General features: G+C 41.7%; 3 protein-coding genes across 11 annotated transcripts in view; 2 read left to right on the top strand and 1 right to left on the bottom strand.

The window, feature by feature from the left end:
* Nucleotides 1-22,074, top strand: part of LOC139061568 (uncharacterized) — a 29,897-nt gene extending 7,823 nt beyond the window's left edge. For 5 of the 7 annotated variants that reach the window (XR_011521593.1, XR_011521592.1, XR_011521591.1 and 2 more), the window contains 2 exons: nucleotides 2,548-2,640; nucleotides 3,106-22,074. Coding sequence is in view for 1 of the 7 variants with exons in the window: in XM_070554824.1 (XP_070410925.1) it covers nucleotides 2,548-2,640; nucleotides 3,106-3,423 (411 nt within the window). In the remaining 6 variants the exon portion in view is untranslated. Of the gene's footprint in view, nucleotides 1-2,547 lie in introns of all 7 variants that reach the window. The other 2 variants (XR_011521589.1, XR_011521588.1) reach the window with 2 other exon arrangements.
* Nucleotides 1-22,404, bottom strand: part of gpc6a (glypican 6a) — a 290,648-nt gene that overhangs the window by 183,302 nt on the left and 84,942 nt on the right. The window lies entirely within an intron of this gene.
* The window catches only part of LOC129153071 (craniofacial development protein 2), a 113,878-nt gene that overhangs the window by 38,939 nt on the left and 52,535 nt on the right, over nucleotides 1-22,404 (top strand). The window lies entirely within an intron of this gene.

Raw genomic sequence — 22,404 nt, 5'->3', positions numbered from 1 at the left:
AGGTGGATTTGTTAAGCATTGATTTTTTCCTAAGTGCATTTGAACGCCCCATCATGTGTAGCTCAGCTGATCATTTGGAAGAATGTGGTGGTTTCTTACTTTTTAGTGCTGCTTGTTGTGGAATTACAGCTGCTTGTGTTGAAAACTAGGCAGCCTTTCACAATCACGCGATTCGTTATGGAACCAGGAAGTCTAGACATGTAAATAATGATTCTGGTCCGGGACAGCCTTTTTAAAATGACAGAAACTAGCGACCACCCAGTGGACTGAGATCCAGGTCTGTTACAATGTGAATTTATTTTCAACATTGAACATTAGACTGTTGTGTGAGTATTTACTTGTCATGATTACTGTGTGGACTCTAAATCAAGCAACAGACTCCAGACCAGAGACAACGGGATGAGAGTTCAAACAAAAAGGGATACTTTATTAAACTCCAGTGCAGGGGACAAATAACAGTCAAAACATACTGCTCCTGCAGACCCAGCATGAGGGGTTCAGTCTGGGCAGGTGGATGAGAGGTAAAACATAAGTAACGGTGCGTTCACATCTAGAATTTTTTGTGTCTGGCGTCCATGTTAAGTCTATGTGGAGGCACACTGAGGCGCGCAGCGGTGTTACAGCAGTGGGATGAGCAGCTCAGCGGCACAGAAACGCACATCTGCACCCGACGCGCTCCGAAGCAGCGCCGCACACGAGGTCCAGGCGCGCACGGCGCCGTTCGAACGCACCCACCCGCTGTTTCTTGCTGCTCACCTCCTCCGCCAAAGTTCAGTCAGGTTAAACTTTCCGTCTCAATACGCACCGCGGCAACCAATCAGGAGCTAGGTTATGTAGTCATGTGATTCTCTGCTTGGGTCAGAGAAGAGCGTGCTAGTTAATTCATTCACGCACCACCCGGCGCTGTACGACACCAGCTCCTTCTTCTACCGAGATGGGAACAAAAAGGACCAAGCTGGAAACAGGTCAGCGAGGAGGTTGGGCAACCTGGTGAGTTCATTTAAATGTGGAAAATTGTGATTAAATCGACAATCCCGCGCCAACACAAACGAGCCTGCCTAGCTTCCAACCCGCTGATGTTTTGTTTTGATGTTTCCTCTAATTCAGACGTGCTGAATGACGTATTTCCGCGGATGCGGCACGCGATACGGCGCGTGGCGGAGGTGCGGAAGGAGAGCGGCGTTTCAAGCGTACAACATGCATGCACCGCTCCGCTTCACAACCCTCAATGTGAACGCAGCATAAAAGGACACAAATGCTTACGAGTGTGCTGGGCTGCAGGAGTCCTGGAGGAGGGGCAAGCAGACGCCCATCAGCTGAGGCTGGAGGGAGTGAGTGGCAGTAGAGATTGGGCAGCCAGGCTGCGACGCTGCATGTCTGAATTAGCGGAAACATCAAAACAAAACATCAGCGGGTTGGAAACTAGGCGGACTCGTTTGCGTTGGCGCGGGATCGTCGATTTACAATTTTCCACATTATTATGAACTCACCAGGTTGCCCAACCTCCTCGCTGACCTGCTTCCAGCTTGGTCCTTTTTGTTCCTATCTCGGTAGAAGAAGGAGCTGGTGTCGTACAGCTCCGGGTGGTGCGTGAATGAATTAACTAGCACTCTCTTCTCTGACCCAAGCAGAGAATCACATGACTACATAACCTAGCTCCTGATTGGTTGCCGCGGTGCGTATTGAGACGGAAAGTTGAACCTGACTGAACTTTGGAGGAGGAGGTGAGCAGCAAGAAACAGCGGGTGGGTGCGGATGAACGGCGCCGTGCACGCCTGGACCTCGTGTGCGGCGCTGCTTCGGAGCGAGTCGGATGCAGATGTGCGTTTCTGTGCCGCTGAGCTGCTCATCCCACTGTGGTAACACCGCTGCGTGCCTCCACATAGACTTAACATGGACGCCAGACGCAAAAAATTCTAGATGTGAATGCACCGTGAGGAAGGCAGGCGGATCCTGGGAGCTGGAGGAGCGCAGCAGAGAGGAGACGATGTGAGAACCGTCACCTGGAGGATCCTGGACGGGAGGTGGTGTGCAAACCACGGAAGATGTCCAAGACGAGGAGGGAGAGGACAGCGTGGGAGCTGTCGGGAGCAGAGGCTGAACCAGCGACGGAAAACCGGAGTGTTAAATAATTCGAGTTAAATAATTTTCTGAGTCGCTCCAAAAATAAACTGAAGCCATTTGTCTTGCAAATCTTGATTTTTCAGCAATATATTCATTCTGTAAGTCTAGGTGCCGAAACGGATGAATACTAATGAGCAATATCAATTTGATGTCCCACTAAAACTGAAAGAGAAGTTCTTGTACTATTTTCACAGCCAGTATGAAACAAAGTTGCTGAAGAATTAAATAGGCAAAATGCTGGTTTCTATTTTGATTTTATTCTTCCATCTCATAAAGACAATTTATCCATGGTCACGGAACAAAACCAGTTTTTTTCTTCCAAAAATTGAATCAAATTGTAATGAAATGGCGGATTTTGATCAGAAAACTGCATATCTGCTTTGTTCCAAAAATGCCTGTTATACAGTGTTTTGTGTTTTGCAGAAGGATTCTGTTGACACAAGAAGAGCTTGCAACCTCCAGGCAGTAGCCCTGTACCTAAACGAGGTCCCTGAAGAGCTAGTGAAGGAATATGACGTAAGTGTTAGTAGTTCTAAAGGTCCTGTATCCTGCTATTTTACAACTTTCTATCTGATATAGGCATATATATGATAAAATGTTCCTGTTTATGTTATATAATAATTTATCCTGAAATATAGCTTATATCTTGGAGTTATTCTTCGATCAGGAAGTAACGCTTGGTTTACTTCCTGGGGGTTAAATAAAGAAATGGCATCACAACATGATTAAAAGCTCCAAAAAAGTTGGTTTTGAACTATACAGACCTTTTAAAGTGAGATTCTCATTTACCATTCTACTGTTAAATGTGCTCTCATCATGACTTACCCATGCAGGTTTATGTTTGTGTGTTTGTATATAAAGTTTAATTTCTTGAATTCAGTTACATTAATTTAAATTTTCTAGGAGTTTATCACAGTGATTATTAAAAATGTTGGAATTTCATGTGAGGTTTTTATTAAATTATTTTTTTCCTGTATTTAGAGTGAAGATTTTGAAGAGACCCAGAGAAAGTTGGATCAGACTCTCATCGGTATCTATGTGATTAAACATCCAGGTTCATCTACTGATCAGGCTCCAGAAGACGTTGGCATCATAGTTGAAGGTGTACAGGTACTTACTGGACTCAATGATGTTGCCACTGCTTTTGCCTTATTGTTTGGCATCATCTACGACCTGAACCTGAGCTACCCCACTGATCTCAGATACACTTTTGAATTCATTCAAAAGATTCTGATGGAACTTGACACACACAGGCTTTCGAACAAAATCCAAGTGCTCAAAAACAAAATGCTGGAATGAATGCATTAAGCCATTACAGTATTGTGCTATTCAAGTCCTGAAATGTTGTAGTTAATGTGTTTTATTGGCCTGATTTAAGTGCCTGTTAAAAGTTTTAAACTTTGTTCTTACACCTAAAATGTATATGTTTAAAGTGGTGTCTAACTACTGAGATAGGACCAGAATGCTGCTTTTGGTTGTTTCCCAGAGTACTCTTAAGATTTTTTTTTTATTTGCCTTGTTGTGGCTGGACCCAGTGGCTCTAAAAATGTTTTTATTTTTTTTTTTTCAATTTCTTTCCAATGTTGAAAAGAATTCCATTTGCACTTAATTTAAAATGTTAAGCTTTCAATTTAAATGTCAGTGGTACTACTTGATGCACAAACCTGTTAAAAAGGTAATGTACCGGTACATACATAAAAATTTGTATTTTTGGATAAGAAGCTGTTTCAGCTGTTTCTAGTTAATAAAACTGCTGTTTGGAGTATTCCAATTGTATTCATGTCTTTCATTAACATTAATTAACATGATCAAGTTGGTGTAACTCAGATACAAGTCTTTTAATTAAAGTATATCTATTTAATTCGTTGAACTTAACTATGTCACATTAGTTTTATGTAAGTTTCAATCATAACGCTAAAGTAACCTAATTAACTCTAAGTTACTTAAGTCACCACCATACAATTTACATAATAATTTTAAGTAACTTGAATGTAAGGATGTTTATTAACATCTACTTAACAAAGTTGTGTGGAACCACTTGACAAAACATTTTTAAGTAAATCCAACACTTTTTTTATTTGAGTGTGTCTGATAATTTAGTTTTTCATCTGATAATATTAGAACATGTCAGTAATGTCTGAGGAGCTTTTATAAACACTGTATAACTAACACTCCTGGAGAGGGTAATTACACAGAGGCTTCTGGGGAGCCTTGTTATGGGGTGGGTGGGGGGGGGGGTCATTTTGCCTTGGCCCCCAAAATGTCTTGAAACGGCCCTGGGTGTGTGACTGAGTTTTGAAGGTGATCTGAATTGTATCAGATGTATAAATATGACATGTGTATAACTTATTGTTTTATACAGGTAAAAACGTGTAGTGGAGATAGATCTACCTACATTTTACTTTTCCACACTTAGTTTTGTTTTCTTGTTTTTATTTAACTATTTTCCTGTCCTGTCTGTCTCTCATCTTCCTGCGTCTCCTCTAAACTCTCCAGAAAAAACTGCTGCCAGGATTCTTACTTTTTCACCTCATCAGTTACTTTTGAGCAGATCAAATGGATCTCCTGACCGCAAAGCGGAGTGCGCCTTTCGATGCTGCGTCAGTGAGGTGAAATCACCGCAGCACCGCGCAGCACAGGTGATGAGCTGCGCAGCAGCAGAGCGCTTCAGGCACAAATAAGACAGATAATAGAGAACATGTGCGGACATGAACGATCGTGTGCTAATTATAGTTTTTTGGTTGCGCCACTTTGAGAATGGACCGTGCGCTGGACGCAGCTGCCTGGAGCGCTGCGCACGAACGCGCTGTGCCGCTCTCTGTGCTCTCTGCTCAGAAGAGTCCATAAATGATGTAATATAGATAGAAAACTTGTTTCCGGCTCCCCTGGATGTGTAAGATATACAGCTCCCCCATAATTCGATCGCTGCTCCTGGATGAAAAGCCGGACATTTTCATCAATACGACCGCGGACCCCCAGTCCGGACGCCCGGACAGAGAGTGAAAAGTGGACATGTCCGGGGAAAACCGGACATACGGTCACCCTAATTTAATATAATGCGGGAGATTACAGACATGCCTACAGTATTTTGCTCGTGCGCTTGCTGCCCTGGGCCCCTTAGAGTTCGTGGGCCCTGGTCAATTGCCCAGTTGCCCATATGGTTAATCCGGCCTTGGCTGCATCTGTTTCCAACGCTTTCCTCTTTTTAATTCTTGCCTTCTCCGCGCCACCCTTGCTCTTTCTACTTTCCATCTTTCCGTCAACTGCGTGGTCACATGGTGCGCACAGGCGCATACGGGGGAAAAAAACGAGCTGCAGCCTGCAGGTAGAGCCAGCCAGAGACAGCCGGGAGGAGCGTATGTGATCAGCCTGGCGGCCTCAGTGCCATGACTGAACACCGGCACCAAAAAATAAAAATAAAATGATAAAAAACAAAAACGAGAGCACCGGCCCCATGCGGCCCAAACATCGCGCGGCCCACCGGGAATTCTCCAGACCCTCCCGATTAGCCACTCCGGGCCTGGTGACAAGTCTCAGGGTAAAGCTAGATACTGAACTCTCAATGGCCCTACAGATTAACTCTGTAGTGAGGTCTTGCTTTTACCAGCTTTGCCGCCTTAGTCGTCTCAGACCAATCTTGAAGCAGAGGCATTTGGAGTCAGTCATCCATGCTTTCATTACCTCTCGCCTGACTATGCAAATGTCCTACTAGTTGGTGCTCCGGTCTCTGCCCTGAATCGGCTGCAGGTCGTCCAGAACGCTGCTGCCAGGTTCTTGACAAATACGCACCGACGTAGCCATATTTCCCCCTGTCCTGGAACATCTTCACTGGCTCCCTGTCATTTACTGAGTACAGTTTAAGCTAATGATTTTTGTCTTTAATGCATTAAATGACCTGTCACCTCACTATCTCTCTGACCTGCTCACTCCCTATGTACCCATGTGCATGTTGAGATCGGTTGATCTCCTGCTGCTTTGCACTCCCCGGATGAGATACAAATCATGGGGTGAATGAGCATTCGTGCATGCTGCCCCAAAGCTGTGGAACTCGTTACCCATTATAGTTCGACAGGCCCCATCATTGGCGGTTTTTAAATCTCGTTTAAAGACCCAATTTTACGATTTGGCTTTTAGACCATGACTCGTTTTAGTGTTTTATTGTGTTATTGTTTAATTGTGTTCTTAGTATTCCTCTTTTTTTTTTTTATTTGCTTTTATTGATCGGTATTTTTATCTTCTGTTTTTGATGCTTTGATTGGTCGTGTTTTGTGCTATATAAAAAAACTATGGTATGGTATATTCACATGATCATCATAAAGTGGCTAAAATGTCTCCTACTTTTTACTGTTAAGAACATTTCATTTGAACTACTTTCCCTCTTGTCCGATCAGTTAACTCAACTATCTGCTGAGGACATCATCTTAAATCTGACAGACCACTTTGAGTCACTGAAAAAGTCAGTTAGCAGGGCTCAGAAACTCTTAAGTGATTTTCTCCCTTTGATGATATTCACAGCCATTAAATAGCAAAGAACAAATTGGCTGCACACACCATTACTTTAGTGTGACCCCGTGGATAAGCAGCTTTGTCTCAACCTGGCTGGTGGAGTGCCTCTCCCTGTGAAAGCTTCCATGCAGAGCTTTGTCAGACTAATCCATCCTGTAGAGCGTTTCCTCCGCCTGACTGAGGATACCAAGTTCCTCTGATGTTGGGGGGATTGTTCATTTATGCCCTTGTGACTGTGTCATTTCCAAATGAAATTAAATTGTGTCGAGGGGCGAGGAGGAGTACCACAATAACTGGACACCATTGTCAATCATATTTCATTCACACACGAGTTTCAGGACACTGTTGCATGGGACTAAGCTATCTGCAACATGTGGGCTACATCTTTCTGTACATTCAGCTTCAGAATAAATCTGTTATTATTTAAGATCATTTAAGAAGCAAACAAGGCCACTTTTGCAGGTGGAATGCATGCTTGATTTTGTGACAGTCCCAACTGCTTCCTTTGATACGTCACAGCTTGAATATTAGGAACCAGACACTTTAGTGTGTAGTTTCCTAGCACTAGGGAGCAGTACAGACATTTTAGGGTAGTTTTACACCATATCGCTGTGGCTGTCGCTAGTTTAAGAAAAACATGATGGTAAATGCTGTTACCTGCGGAGCAGAAAGCATGCGACCTCTGTGTGACTCCTGACTTTGATGGTCCTTCAGTAAATTCCGTTGAGAGAACACAATGCCGACTAGTTTTCTGGCGCTGTAGTTTCCGGATCTGCTCAGGGTCCTGCACCTGCCGATGATGTCATCATACTGTGGCAACACCACTCAGCCAAAATATATTGCATCTCTTTTTCAAATCTGTTCTTTCACATATGTTTCGGAAAGAGCTTAGCTGTATATTTCTATAAAATTTGTGTTTCTTACTGCCTAAATGCTTTTGAACGTGGTAATGTAACGTCTCTAAGTTCTATGTCCAACCAGTCATCTATTGTGATGTCATTGACAGGCGCAGTACCCCCAACCAGCCAGAAAGTAACATGGCGTCTAATATGGTGTCCCCCAAAGATGCTAGACCCGTTCCCTATGCACTTTAGACTTGATTTTTATGGTTATATGGTACAAAGCTGCAAATATTTTTCAACTACATCATTTTATTCATTTGAACAATGTTTGAATGGATATTTTAAGAGATTAATGATAAAAATTCCACTAAATCCAAAACAGCCTCAGAGATTAAGAAAGGCCAGCAAATGCTCCAACCTAACCATCAAAGTACTTAACTGGGATTAGGCGACACATTTTTTAGATTATAAATTTTAAATACTATCACTAAACTTCAATTATAATTATGCCAACTTCAAGGAGCTCATTAGGATCATATTTCCTGTGTCCAACAGTTGAAAATGTTTGTTAATGCCCTGGTAGCTCTGGCTTTCAAAGGAAGACCTACTAATGCTTTTATTAAAGGTGTGGAACACCAAAAACATATTTTTAATGATTATTTCTGATTATAATTGGTCACTCTGAGTTTTAATGCAGGATGAACATGACAATAGTCTCCTACACCTATCTCCTGCATTAGCTTCTGACAGAAAATAGACAGTGAAACTCTAGGATTTTAAAAGCCTGACAATCTATGTCACACTGTCACTTAACATTCATGAACTCACCCATCTTGACTCATGACGGGGAAGGCTGTTGTGTTCAGGAAACCGCAGAGAATACCATGGCTATTAGAAAATAACTGCTAGCATTAGCAACTCCACCACACAGCAGAAGCTCTTCCAAGCTTGTGTTATTTGTGGAGATCAAACATTCATGTCGCAAAACAAACTGCAAACTGAATCATAGGTAGAGTGAAGATGTCCAAATATCATGAAATGAGACTCCAGATCCCCCCCCCCCCGAGTATGACTTGCAAGACACCACTGCAAATGTAATGATAAAACCCACACCTTTAATGACATTTATAAATAAAGAAATCAGATGAAAATAGAAAGTAAACAATAAATTCTCACACAATAACAAGCATACCACATTGTATATTAGAGTACTTCCATAATAAGATAAATATGTGATGCCAATCATATCAGCAACTTTATTTTAGTTCCCCTGAAGTCGACTTATTTCCACTGCACTCGTTCAAAATGGCACAATGTGCCAATTACTCAGTGCCACATCTTAATTGGGTCCTAAACTAAAATTTTATCAAGCTCATGGTCACCATATTTAGTCACTTTTAAATGATGCATGGGAATCAAAAGGAAATGAAATGGTGCAGATCTATGGGGGAAGCATATCAGCACCTTTGCAGGAGGGAGGTAATATTTTTCATCTGTCTCAGCAGATGGAACGATCTCAGCTGTTGGCCGAGCAAACTCAATATACCAAGGATGGGATTTTTTTTGTAACTGAGTTTCAACAGTGTATGTGTTTCAATTTCTGACAAAGTTTAAATTCAATAAATATATTAGAAAAAGAAGAATCTTATTGCACCACACCATTAGATTTCTTTCTTTCTTTCTTTCTTTCTTTCTTTCTTTCTTTCTTTCTTTCTTTCTTTCTTTCTTTCTTTCTTTCTTTCTTTCTTTCTTTCTTTCTTTCTTTCTTTCTTTCTTTCTTTCTTTCTTTCTTTCTTTCTTTCTTTCTTACTGCAGCAGCTTGTGGAAAGACGTGCCTCTCGTAGAATCTCCTTGAGTCTCACCGGTGGGACCGAGCTAACAGCATCCAGGCCATGCAGAGCCATCCATCCTGAAGTACAAAAGTGACACCAGGCTGCAGTCTGTGCCAGATGATGGAAGCTGCCACCAACGCTCTGTTAGTGCACCTCTGGCTAGACCCCATTCCCTCAGCCCTCTGAGAATTGCAGTCTTCCCGACATTCACTTAGTATAACAGCGGGACACCAAAACAGAGGTTATTTATTTATGAACTCTTCCAGGAACTGCGTGTCCAAGTGGTTTTAAATTTCATTAGAAATGGACAAGCGACTGTCAAAGAGGTTTCATCTGCAGGGGTTAAATCAATGGTGTCAGCACCTTGTCCTCATCAGCGCTCTGCCCTGTGTGTAATTTAGTGTCATCTCTTGTGTAATGAAGGTCTTGTACCATCAGAAGGTTACCAAGTCCTGGGGTGTACTTTTTGTATTGTACATTTGTGTCACGTCCTCTGTAATGTGTCCTCTAGCATTCTGAGCCAAAATGTCATGGTCATGATCTCCCTGTTATTTTGGATGTTATGCAAATTAGCAGCCTGCAGTGTTTAATGATTTACCATTTATTATTAAAGGTATATTTGAGTTGTTTAATCAATACATTTGCAATGGGGGTATATCAGCACACCATTTCCAGGAACTAGCAGTGCCCCACTTCACAGCTGAGCTTCAGACAGCAGGTTTTGGGGTCTTATTTCCTGATATTTGGACATTTCGCCTCGGATTGAACAACAGTAACGCAAATCTACCACTGACTTGCAACATGGAAGTTTTATCTCTACAAATAACACAAGTCAAACGGAACGTACGTTGTGTGGTGGAGCTGCTAATGTCAACGGCTAGCTTCTACTAGCCAAAATGTTTTCTGTGGTTTCCTGGACAATAAAACAACAACAGCCTTCTTCGTCATGAGTACAGGTGAGTGAGTTCATGAATGTTACTTGACAGTGTGACGTAGATCAGTTAGGCTTTTCAAATCCTAGATTTTCACAGTTGATTTTCTATCCAAAGCTAATGCAGGAAAAAGGTGTAGGACACGATTTTCATGTTCAGCCTGCATGAAAAACTCAGTGACCGATTATAACAATAAAAAAAAACCATTAAAAAATATCTATCAATGCCGCTCTCTCGGTCCGCCAGGCGATGCCTCTTTCAGAAGTGTTTTCCTAACAGGAAGTGTGGATGAAATAAGTCTCCACCCATGCCTTGACTCTCACTTTAAAGTTTGAATTAAGCCGGGCGTACACTGTGCGACTTTTTCACTTTTTTGAGCCGATTTTCCAGTCGTGCGAGAAGCCACGACATCGGGGCGAGTTTTGCGCCGAGCGGTCGTGTAGTGTACAGGGGGTTACGAGAGGCGATTAACACCACGTGACCAGCCGCCGATCAGCAGTCGTGAGGTCGCAGGGACTTCTGGTGTGTTTAATATTTCGCTCGTCCCTCGTGAGGGTATCATCGCACTGTTGAAGCGGCGCTGCGAGCAGCTGCGAGCAGCTACGATCCAAAAAGTATCAGAACCGCTCACGGCGCATGCGCACGCAATCCTGCATCAACGCCGGCCGGTCGCTCGCTATTTCCCTAATAACACACGCTGTTCGTTTTTGTTTCTACACGTTTTTTTTACTCACAAAGATTGTCAAGAAAGCGTGTTTGTCGTGTTCATGTCAAATTAAACTGATCACTAAACACAGATTCACTTTGTTTATTTCGTTTTCCTCATCCAACCCCCATAAATCCCTGTGTGTCCTCCTGCAGCACTCCCGAAGGACAACAGGCAAGACAAAAAAGTCTGATGTGTTGAGTAAAAACTGCTATTTTTAGCACATTTTTAGGGCCGACGTGTTGCTACCAGACGTACAGTGTGAGCAGTCAGGTCGCATGCGAGAACTGGGTCGTGCAGTGTGAACACATGACTCGTGAGATCTGCTCTGCGAGGAAGTCGTACAGTTTGAGCTGAAGCAGAACGCTGCGAGTGAAAAAGTCGCACAGTGTACGCCGGCTTTAGAAAAAGGGTAGAATGCCTTCTCCAGGTCAGGGATGAGGTCCTGACTCAAGTGGAGGAGTTTAAGTATCTCGGGGTCTTTTTCATTAGTGAGGGAAAGACTTATCAGGAGATTGATGGGCAGATTGATGGGCAGATTGGTACTGCTTGTGCAGTGATGCGGGCATTGTACCGGTCTGTCGTGGTGAAGAAAAAGCTGAGCCAGATGCCAAAGCTCTCGATTTATCGGTCGATCTACGTTCCTATGGTCACAAGCTTTGGGTAGTGACCGAAAGAATGTAATCATTTATAGAAGCGGCCGAAATGAGTTTTCTCAGCAGCGTGGCTGAGCTCTTTCTTAGAGATGAGGTTGGGAAGGTCAGTCATCTGGGAGGGGCTCAGAGTAGACCCGGGCTCTTCTACGTCAAGAAGAGCCAGTTGAGGCGGCTCAGGCATTTAGTTAGGATGCCTTCTGGATGCCTCCCTGGTGAAGTTTTCCAGGCACGTCAAACTGGGAGAAGACCTACAGGAAGACCCAGGACACGCTGGAGGGACTATGTCTCTCAGCTGGCCAGGGAATGCCTTGGGATTCTCCCAGAGGAGCTGGTCCAGGTAGCTGGGTAGATGAATGTCTGGGTGTCCCCGCTTAAGCTACTGCTTCCGTGACCCGATTCCAGATAAGAAGATGGATGGATTTTAAAGTTTGCAAAATATATTATTGTTTTTTTTAATCCCTAAATTTATTGAAACTATTGTATTAAAAATAGTATATTACAACATATTATATTACATAACTTTATTTCTAGTTGTATCGTCCCTCTCAAACATGGTTTACAATAAGTTTAAAATGAAACTGGGTTAAGGTTAAGATGGGGGTGAAGGGAATGGTAAACAGCAAGAGGTTGGAGGTTAAATGTCAGTGAAATTTGCGTTTTCCAGCGGGCTTCGTAAAGCAATGCTCTGGCATCGCGCGGCGCCTCCCAACGCTTCGGAAATGGACTCTTAGTCACTTAGTCACCCATCGTCAGTTTTAGCTGCTTTGGGTGAGATAATGTGTTGTATATTCACATGGACTAGTAGTGTGTGCCTTTTTTTAATTGAAAACACAGAAGCTACCCCCCCAACAACAACAAAAAAAAACTTTGGGCCCTAATGCCCCATAATTGGGGGAGCAACATTTATGTCCCAAATATGATTGTTTATTTTCTCTAAACACAAATAAAACTACAATCAAAACAGTTTAAATAGAAAACAGACATTTTAAACATGAATAAGTTAAGATACAATAATACGTAAACTTTATTTTAGAGGAGCCTCTGGCCTCCACGGTGTCTGCCGGAAAAAAACTCCGACTCTCGATCAAATTTAGTTAAGGGCCCCTGCTCTGTGGTGACACTGATGTAGCCAAAACACAAATAAGTGTTTGGCTAAACTAAGAAAATGCGTCCTCCTCAGTGCTGCTGGAACTTTAATAACTTTGATTACTCAAGTTATTTTAACATTCCAGACCTGAGACTAATAAATGTATAAAAACAGTTTTGCAATAAAAATCAGGAAAATGATGTGAACTTTCAATTTTCTCAGTTCATCTCATCGGCACAAAGTCCGCCTGAACATCTATCTGCTGTGTTGTGTCTAAACGAGGCCAAAAACTTCCCAGAAAATGTTCTGTGTATCAAGAATAGCCTCCTTATTAAATTTATTCATACTATAAATTAATAATGCTGTTATTATATTATGCACAAAAGATAATGGGAATTAAAAACCAGCCCAGAGAAGAAGGAACACATTCTGAAACAGTGAAGCCTGCACAGAGTAATTAAATAAGTTCAAGCTATCGATCATATTTTCACAACCAGAACAAAGCTTCTAAAATGAATGATGGTGACAAGTTCTCAGATTTTCAGGTGAACTATTTAACTTTTCTAATAGATCACAATGCTTGTAATGGCAAAACTAGTGGTTATGATTCCCATTCATAATTTCAACACTGAAATGGGCCAGTATAAAGTAATGAGGACCTTTGAGATCCTCGTTTGAAGTAACCATTTGATGTAAGCAGTGAATTGTGGGCATTTTCAAAATTTCACTTGATAAGTACTTCAATGAACATCAAACATGAATAATAAATGTAAAGAATCAGAGCTGGCCATGTCTAGGGAGGTTGGTAGATTAGAAGAGACCTTGTATACAGTAGGTGAAATTTGGTTGCTCGGGCTTTTGAGGCAGCATTTCTGAAGTGAGAACCTTTATTCTTTAGTGTCTGTTTCATGCTTGTCTGAAGAAACTGTATTAGATTTGACGAAAATAAAAAGTACCTGGCTGTCAACATTCGGCATTAAATAAAAACGGGCTATGAAGGCTGCATTCCTTTGACAAAAACTTGAAAGCACTCGAGCCCTACACTAGTCTCCTCCTGCTAAGCAGAGAGCAAGGAACAAGAGGCTGGGCTGTGAGGAAGAGAGAAGTTCAATGCTGGATCAGGCTTTAAAAGCTGAACCTTCATCCTTACAGCAAACTGATGAAAAAAGCAAAACCTTTTTAGTTCACTTGTCATCCCATTTTTTAGTGTTGTTTGATACATTAAAGGGTTTATGTTTTTGGTAAACAAAAAGGTGAATCCTGAAGTTTTATTTAGAGATTAAACATAAATAATTTATTGTCCTGAACTTTTCCAATTCATCACTATTGGTGCATACTGATTTGAAGCTGCAAAAGCAAATGAGCTTAAAGAGATACTTTGCAAATGTTTCATTTGCTTAAATCATTTTCTTGAGCCAGTATGTGCTAAAATGACCTTTGACAGGGTTAATGAAAGGCCACCCAGCCCCTATTGTCCCCGTGGCCAGAATATTCCACTTGAAACTTCATACTGGTGGACCAGTCTGTTGGGAAAAATTAAGCTGACATACCTGACGCTGTAGTCTGAGTACAACACGTTTCCTTTGTGTTTTAGATCATGAACACAGCATTTAGTGTCCCTCATCTAGACGCCAAGGAAGGCTAAGAGACATTTTAGTCGTTAGATTGAGGTGTAAAAAGACAAACGCACAGTGAGGAGACAGGTTTTGCTTTCAGTTCTACAGACAGACACTAGGGGGTGATAAAAGCAAGTCAAAACTGCCTAGTTACCCTTAAAAAAATTGTTCATGCCTCCTAACAACATTCTAACATAAAATAGCTGTTAATATATTGTGGAGATGAAAAAAATCGAATAAAGTGGTTCTCTCATATTTACCTCAATACCACCGCCATTAAAGCAACCATGGACCATCCAGTTGTCGTCTCGCCAAACCGTCTCAAGATACCCAAGGAAAGTGGCTGTGTTTTTGTTCAAAACCTATCTTATTCTGTAGAATCGTTATGATAGAATGAATTAAAATATGCATGAGTCTGAATGATTCCTTACTGTTATTATTATAAATTATTAGGCAAACATGAACATCTTGTAATTATTTGTTCATATAAGGTGAACCATTTGTCAAAGCATATTTGATTCCCTATAAGTTATTGAAGCATGCACTGAGCTTCAATAAAGAATAAAAAAGAGAAATATTCAACTAAAGAATATATGTTAAAATTTAATGTGCACAATATTATATTATCATTAATTTGATAATTATTATCATTTTATATTAGTTTCTTATTTTATGAGATAATCCCAAAGCGTAACAAAAGTTTTATAATTGTTCCATGTTTGTAATAAAAGGAGAGAATGTGTTTAATTTGAAATAAAATGGTCCTTTAATTCATTACAGAAAAGTACCAACATGCTGGTGAATGGATTCCCATCTTTCCCTCTGTTGTGCTTAATGAGGCTGAATCTGAAGTGCATCGCTGACTGTGACTCATCTCGCTCTGTTTTCTCATCAAAGCTTTGTTTTTCCACCCGCATTTCTTAAAAGAGGCCACTGTATCATGCAGACAACCAACACGTTGACAACAGGAGTAAACCGTTTGCTCCCACTTACTGCAATTTATTCATAAATTATCGAAGTGATTCAAATCACAAATGACTTCAGCTCTTCAAACAATAAATACAACATTTCTGCATTTAACAATAGTTCTGCTAAACAGTCCGAGTCAGTATCGGCCAGAAAAACTGGGTTGTTTTACTCTTAATTAACATAAAAAACAAACACTTGCTTTTGCATGTGTGATGCAGAACCCAGATGTCAAAAACCTGCATAGTTTAGGCTTTTTGTCCCTGTGTGGATGCTGTCTAACACAGTCCAGTAGGAGCATGTGAACTGTACAAAAGATAGATTAGAGAGAATGGGGTGTTGTATTTGAGTCAGGCTTGGGTTGGATTTGGTGTGAATAACTGATTGTTGAAGGGATTGGGGGACACTTCAGTTCTTCGTGACGAGTAGAAACGCTCAAAGGAGGCTGGATCAAATAACTCTGTCAACCAAAGCAGCTGCTCAACTCAAGACTTTAGTCAACCAACCGTGCACACTAATCTTTCTAGCTGAAGTCCTGTGAGAGGAAAGAAAGGCAATGACCAAACTGAATTTAAAGAGAATCCACCAAGCAAGCAGAGCAAGCAAGTAGACAAGAAGCAGTAGAGATGCATATGAGTCCAACTTTTCTCATTTGGGGCTTTTTCACTTCTAACACATTCAAAATGTTGAGTTGTATACACCTAACATCTAAAAGTAACTGAGACAAGCACTTTGAAACAACTGAAAGAATAAAAACAATGGAATCTGTCTTTGTGGCATTTCATCTACCGGTGCGTTTCCAGCCATGGTTGACAGCTGATTTGGATGTAAATACCCTCAAATAAAAGCTGATAGTCTGCAGTTAAATCACATCTTGTTCGTTTCATGTGATATCCGTTGTGGTGGTGTATAGTGCCAAAAATGTTAGCATTGTGTCGATGTCCCAATATTTATGGACCTGACTGTAACTGAAACGCAGAACAAAGAAAATCTCCTCCGTGGAAAAGATGCAAAAAAGAAATGTTCTGCATTACAAAAATGCTGTGAGTGCTTAGAAAACTGTTTAGCCATAATGGAGACCAAAATCTAGCTCCTCAATCAATGTTAAACATGTCATATTTGGAGAAATTATTGTATTTCTACAAAAATACTTTCGGGAACAAGTTAGTGTTCTACAATGCATGCAAGTCAAAGTGCTTAACAAATTAAAAAGGCCCCGCAAACCCACATTTCCTCCTATTCCCAGAATTTTAAAAACAGTTTGACAGTAAAACCCCTTCACAACACTCATCCTTCGGCACACACGCACACACGCACACACACACACACACACACACACACACACACACACACACACACACACACACACACACACACACACACACAAACACACACACATGCCCCGTTTCCACGGAAAAAACACGATTGACTGAGATCAGATGAGCCAGACCAGCTAAAATAAGGAAACACCATCAGGGGAGCCATCCACCCCAAAAGCAGGAGATCCACAGCAGCAGCCGAGGCACCGACACAGGGCGCCCAGGGCAGGGAGGGCAGAGACCCCCACCTTCACCCAGGCACACCTGGAAAGCACCCTGGCCACTACAGCCGACCACCGCCGTCGGAGCAGAGGGCTCCCACAGAGGAAACACTGGAAAAAGGTTAAATTAAGGTTAAAATATAAAATCAAAAGAGCTAAAATGAGAATTGTAATATAAAAAGTTTAATAGATATTAAAATAATGTTGATCATAAATGTAAGGTAAAAAAAATGATTAAAAAGCATGTATAAAAAGAATACATAAAATAAATAAATGACCTAATTAATTAATTAATTTAAAAAGAGATAATAATAAGTTAAACGCTAAGCTAAAAAGATGGGTCTTGAGCCTGTTTCTAAAAACATGAATGTTCTCTGCGGCCCTAAGGTCCCCTGGCAGCTCGTTCCAGAGGCGAGGACCGTAGTACTGGAAGGACGCCATGCCGTGAATATGAGTCCTGACTTTAGGGATGACAAGGAGACGGCTGCCAGAGGAGCGCATAGACCACGTGGATTCATACGGTAAAGGCAGTTCTGAAAGATAAGAAGGCCCAAGACCATTAAGACACTTAAAAACCGTTAAAAGTATTTTAAAATGGATCCTGAAACATACGGGGAGCCAATGCAGCGATCCTAAAACTGGAGTAATGTGCTCCCGCCTCCTGGTCTTCATCAGGACACGTGCTGCTGAGTTTTGTAATAGTTGTAGACCTGAAATACTCTTTTTAGGAAGACCAGAAAGCAGGGCATTAGAGTAGTCTATCCTACTGGTGATTAAAAACATGCATCAGCGTCTCCGTATTGGCCCGAGAGAGAATGGGGCGGACTCTGGCGATGTTCTTTAGATGATAAAAACCTATTTTGGTGATATTTTTAATGTGTGGGATAAAAGTCAGCTCAGAGTCAAAGATGACACCCAGGTTCTTCACTTGTGAAGATGGATTAAGAGACAGTGATTGTAATTTTGTTAAAAGTTTATCTCTCTGGATCTCAGGACCAATAACTAAAACTTCAGTTTCGGTTGAGCTGAAGAAAGTTTTCTGCCATCCAGGATTTGATGTCTAAAATGCAATTAAAAAGTCTGTCTATTGGTCGTGTGTCATCAGGAGACACAGAGATGTACAACTGTGTATCATCTGCGTAACTGTGGAAATTTACCCCATGTCTCCTGATGACACTGAGGGAGCATATCCATCCATCCATCTATCCATCCACCCATCCACTGTCTGAACCCGCTTGTCCGCGTAGGGTCGCGGGGGGCTGGTGCCTATCTCCAGCGGTCAATGTGCAATCAGGCGGGGTACACCCTGGACAGAGTGCCAGTCCATTGCAGGGCAACACAGAGACACACAGGACAAACAATCATGCACACACACTACTGAGGGAGCATATAAAGGTTAAAAAGCACTGGGCCTAAAATTGAACCCTGGGGCACACCACATGTAATCCCATGAACCCTAGAGGAACAGGTATCCAGACTCACCATAAAAGTCCTGTCTGTGAGGTAGGAAGTAAACCATCGGTGAACAGCACCAGAGAGGCCGGCTTAACCCTCTCAAACGGCTGTTTCAAACGAGTTAAAGAAATGTTGCGGTCTACTGTGTCAAAGCAGCACTTAGATCCAGTAGAACCAACACAATCACCTTCCGTTTATCATAATTTATTCTAAAATCATTTAAAATCTTCAGAAGGGCCATCTTGGTGCTTTGGTTCACCCTAAAACCAGACTGAAAATTTTCAAAGACATTATGGGTGTTGATAAAATCATTAAGTTGGATAAAAACAAGCTTTTCTAAAATTTTGCTTAAAAGTGGTAAGCTGCATACCGGTCGATAACTGTTTAATTCATTAAAATCTAAATTACCCTTCCTCAACAGGGGCCTCACCACCGCCCGTTTAAAAGCGGCAGGAAAGACCCCCGTCTGAAGGGAGCAATTCATCAAAGTTAAAACCTCATCTCTAAAAGAATCATAAAATTGTTTAAAAACCTTGTGGGAATACGGTCCAGGACACATGTGGCGGGTCTCACTGAGGAGAAAACTTTATCAAGATTCTCATCTTCAACCAGAAAATAACTGTCCAGTGTTTCCTCAGGTAGACTCTCAGGTGTGTCTAAAACCACGTTACGTTGAGATGATAAAATGTTACATCTGATGGTGTCCACCTTCCCTCTGAAGTGGACTGAAACTCCTCACAGAGGGTGTTTGAGGGGGTTTTCTGAGTTGAGTTTGGGTTGGAGTTGAGAATATTATTGATTGTGGAGAAAATTATTTTAGGGTTATTTTTATTGTCAGAGGATTTTGGAAAAGTGTGCATTTCTTGAATTTCTTATGGCATTATTATATGTTTTAAGTAGTTCTGAATATATCTGATGATTTATTGTTAATTTGTTTTTCCTCCATTTCCTCTCCGCCACTCTGCAGTTTCTCTTTAGTTTTCTTAGGTTTTCATTTCTCCAAGGTGATGTATGATTTGACTGTAAGTTTTTGGTTTTGAGTGGAGCAAGAAAGTTAAGAGCTGCCTCAAGTCTTCTGTTAAAATCATTGATAATGGCGGAGACGTTAGTTGGAGGGATATTGTTAAAAGCTTCAAGAAAACCAGCAGCCACTTCAAGGGTTAGATGACGCTTCCTTACAGTTCTCACAGACATTTTTATAGTTTATAAAATGAATTTAATTATTTTTCTTAAACTAATGAGAATACATGACAAGATATGAATAATGAGATGTAATGTAATGGACAAGAGGTGATTTAGTGCTATGTGTGGAATGTTGTAATGGAAGCTAGATGTTTTAGCAAAACCATTCTTTGTATCTGAGAGAATTTGTGAAGTCTGAGTTGTAAAAGAATTTGTTGTTGTTTATAACTAGAGTTGTTTATTTAAAAACCATCCGATGCAATCTGTGTCAAGTCTATGCACCCTTTGTGTGGAGATTCTCGTTCGATCCAGGGGGTCGATGCATGGTCACTGGTCACACTGCCAGTGGAGTGGACCTCTGATATCAGGAACCCGTAGATAGCTCCGATAAGACCCGTCTAGTCTGAGATTTCTCCAGGTGACGGCAGGAAGCTGGAATGCTTGTTTGCATCTAAGGCTGATGTTTGGCTCTTATAAGAGCTGTTTGGGCTGTGTCAGCTTGCAGCGTGCAAAGGGGGTTATGACTGGATGTAAAAAGAGATGGTCTCAAAAAGGCTTGTTCCCGAATTGGCCGGTTCCAGAGTCAGCTAGAAACTGAATTAATGACAAAGTAATTCTTGTTTTAATAAACTCATTGCTTATAATTCTGGCACATTCTGGCAAATCAGAATGTGCCATGTCTTGAGGGCTTATCAAAACATTCCTCAGAAGACATGCCTTGTTCAGATACAAAGATGCTTAACTCTTTGTGAATGAGAACATTTTAAAACACTTATGTGAAGTGAATATTATCTTTAATAAGTATCTTGATGTAATGTGAATAAGTGTAGATATTGATTAACTTGGTAAATCAAATACATACTGATCATACGATCTGAAATGGATCATTGTAAGAGAAATATTCATTTTAAAGCCATCAATGGTTTAAGCATAGATTATTCAAACATTTGATTTAAACATCTAGTTCATTTAACACATATGATTATTTAGACTTTTGAGTTGTTAGGTCCTGTAGGAGCTTCAAGTAGGTTTGACTTGTATTTAGAGTGAGGAATCAGCAGTCTGGCTTTTACATAGAGACTGCAGGACCTTTGCAGGAAACCTTGACAGTTTTGTTATGTGTTCTTGTATGCAATCAAGCACTGAGCAGAACTTTCTGTATTTGGAGGCCTGATAGTGGGTTTATCTCTGCAAATGAAAGGTTATCTTGTGGTCAATTACATGGTGAAAATAGACCACTTGTATAAGTAACAAAATAAAAACAAATACTGAGGTACTTGTTTTTCATTAACTATAAAACTAATCTAACTTAAAGGTGCAATATGTAAAAATGAAGTAAGAATGACATTTAGTGGTCAAATTAGGTTACTGCAACCTATTTTTATAAACAAAAAAGTGACAATCTCAGTACGTTCCGTGAGTTGTTAGGCTGTTGCCAGTTACTGATCAGTGCCAGATGATTCTAGATGACGAGTGAAGACAAGTGATAGAGAGTATGTTGAGTCGATAAATACATTGTCATATTTGGTGTTGGCACTCTTTGGTGTTTTACGGTAGGAAGAACTTACTACACTTAATACAGCAATATGTGACTGACATTAAAGGAAGTGTAGTTTTATGCCATCTTGTTGTCAGCTTGCTGTTCTTAATGGCTCGTTAAATTAATGAAAACAGAGTGAATATGGTGTGTATGGGGAGCATGAGTGGGTGTCCGGCATGCATTTTTGTAAGTCTTTGGTTGTATGTGCATGTGTGAGCATGAGGGAGGGAGTGTGTGACTGTGTTTGTGTATGACTGTATATGTCAGGTGGGGCCTTTGACTCCTCCCCTCTCCTGGGACTTCCCTTGATGAGATAGATCTTCGTCTCCCCTCCCCCTGCCACACCTGGTGTGGGGTGTGGTGCCTTGGTCTGCCAAAGTGTTCGTGGCTCCCGGGTCAGGGGGTTTAAGATATTTGGTGCCTGCCTGGTCAATCCCGGTGGCTGCCTGGTGGGGTCTGGGTCACTGGGCTCTGCTGGGTCCCCAGCGGGGGTGGTCGCCCCTGGGTCCCGGGTCGCTGGGTCCCGGGCTCGGCCGGCTAGGGGGTGGGAGGCGGTGGGCGAGCCTGTGGGCTTGCCGCTGATATCTCCCAGGGCTCTGGTTGTGGCCCCCGGGGCGATCCTCTGCGCCTCTCGAGGGGGGCGGGGGACCTTTCTGGTTGCAGTCCCCTTGGGGTTCCTGTGTTCTGGGGCAGCGCCTGGATCTCTGGGACATGGAGCTCCCCCCATCTCCTACGCATCTTTGGGGGCAGATCTGTGGTCCCTCACACTCTCTATTGGACACTCCTATAGAGAAACCTTACATAAACAAGCGCGTGTACACACACAGGTGCTCACACGGTGCTCTCAAAAGTATGGGCTTGGGCACATTCAACACTTGTCTCAAGGCTGTCGTTGCCACTAAATGCACTATGATTTATTATAGTGTGATTGCTCAGTTAAACAATGTTGATTTTATATTTCATCATCACGTTGACGCAGTGATAGCTTGCTCCTGATGTATTGTTGTGTGTCCCATTTTTTTCTGCTCTTCTCTTTCTGCAGGTCTAGAAGCAGACTCTTGTTCATTATTGTTTATTTTTGTGGACCCCCCCCCCCCCCCCCCCCTTCCCACCATTTGTCTTTTCCTTTCTCTTTCACCTCTGTCTCCGTGTCTGGTTGGAATTACAAAGCATTCAAAAGCAATAGCAATAACATTTTAAGTAGCAGGCGTGACATTTAAAGCAGACGCTTTGATGCTCCACCTGAGAATAAATCTGTAAGGCTTGTTACCAGCATTCAGACATCAATTCTGCTTGCTTCACAGCCAGACAGGGCACGGTAAAAAAAAAAAAATAAAAAAATAAAAAATGAATGAAAACACCATGAGTGACTCCTTTTCACATATTCATTTCACTGTATTCTCGAGTTGTTGGTCATTGA

The sequence above is a fragment of the Nothobranchius furzeri genome, chromosome 9 (genome assembly GCF_043380555.1).
Source record: "Nothobranchius furzeri strain GRZ-AD chromosome 9, NfurGRZ-RIMD1, whole genome shotgun sequence".
Lineage (NCBI taxonomy): Eukaryota > Metazoa > Chordata > Actinopteri > Cyprinodontiformes > Nothobranchiidae > Nothobranchius > Nothobranchius furzeri.
Note: the sequence above shows the minus strand (reverse complement) of the source record. Positions and strands in the feature narration are given on the sequence as shown.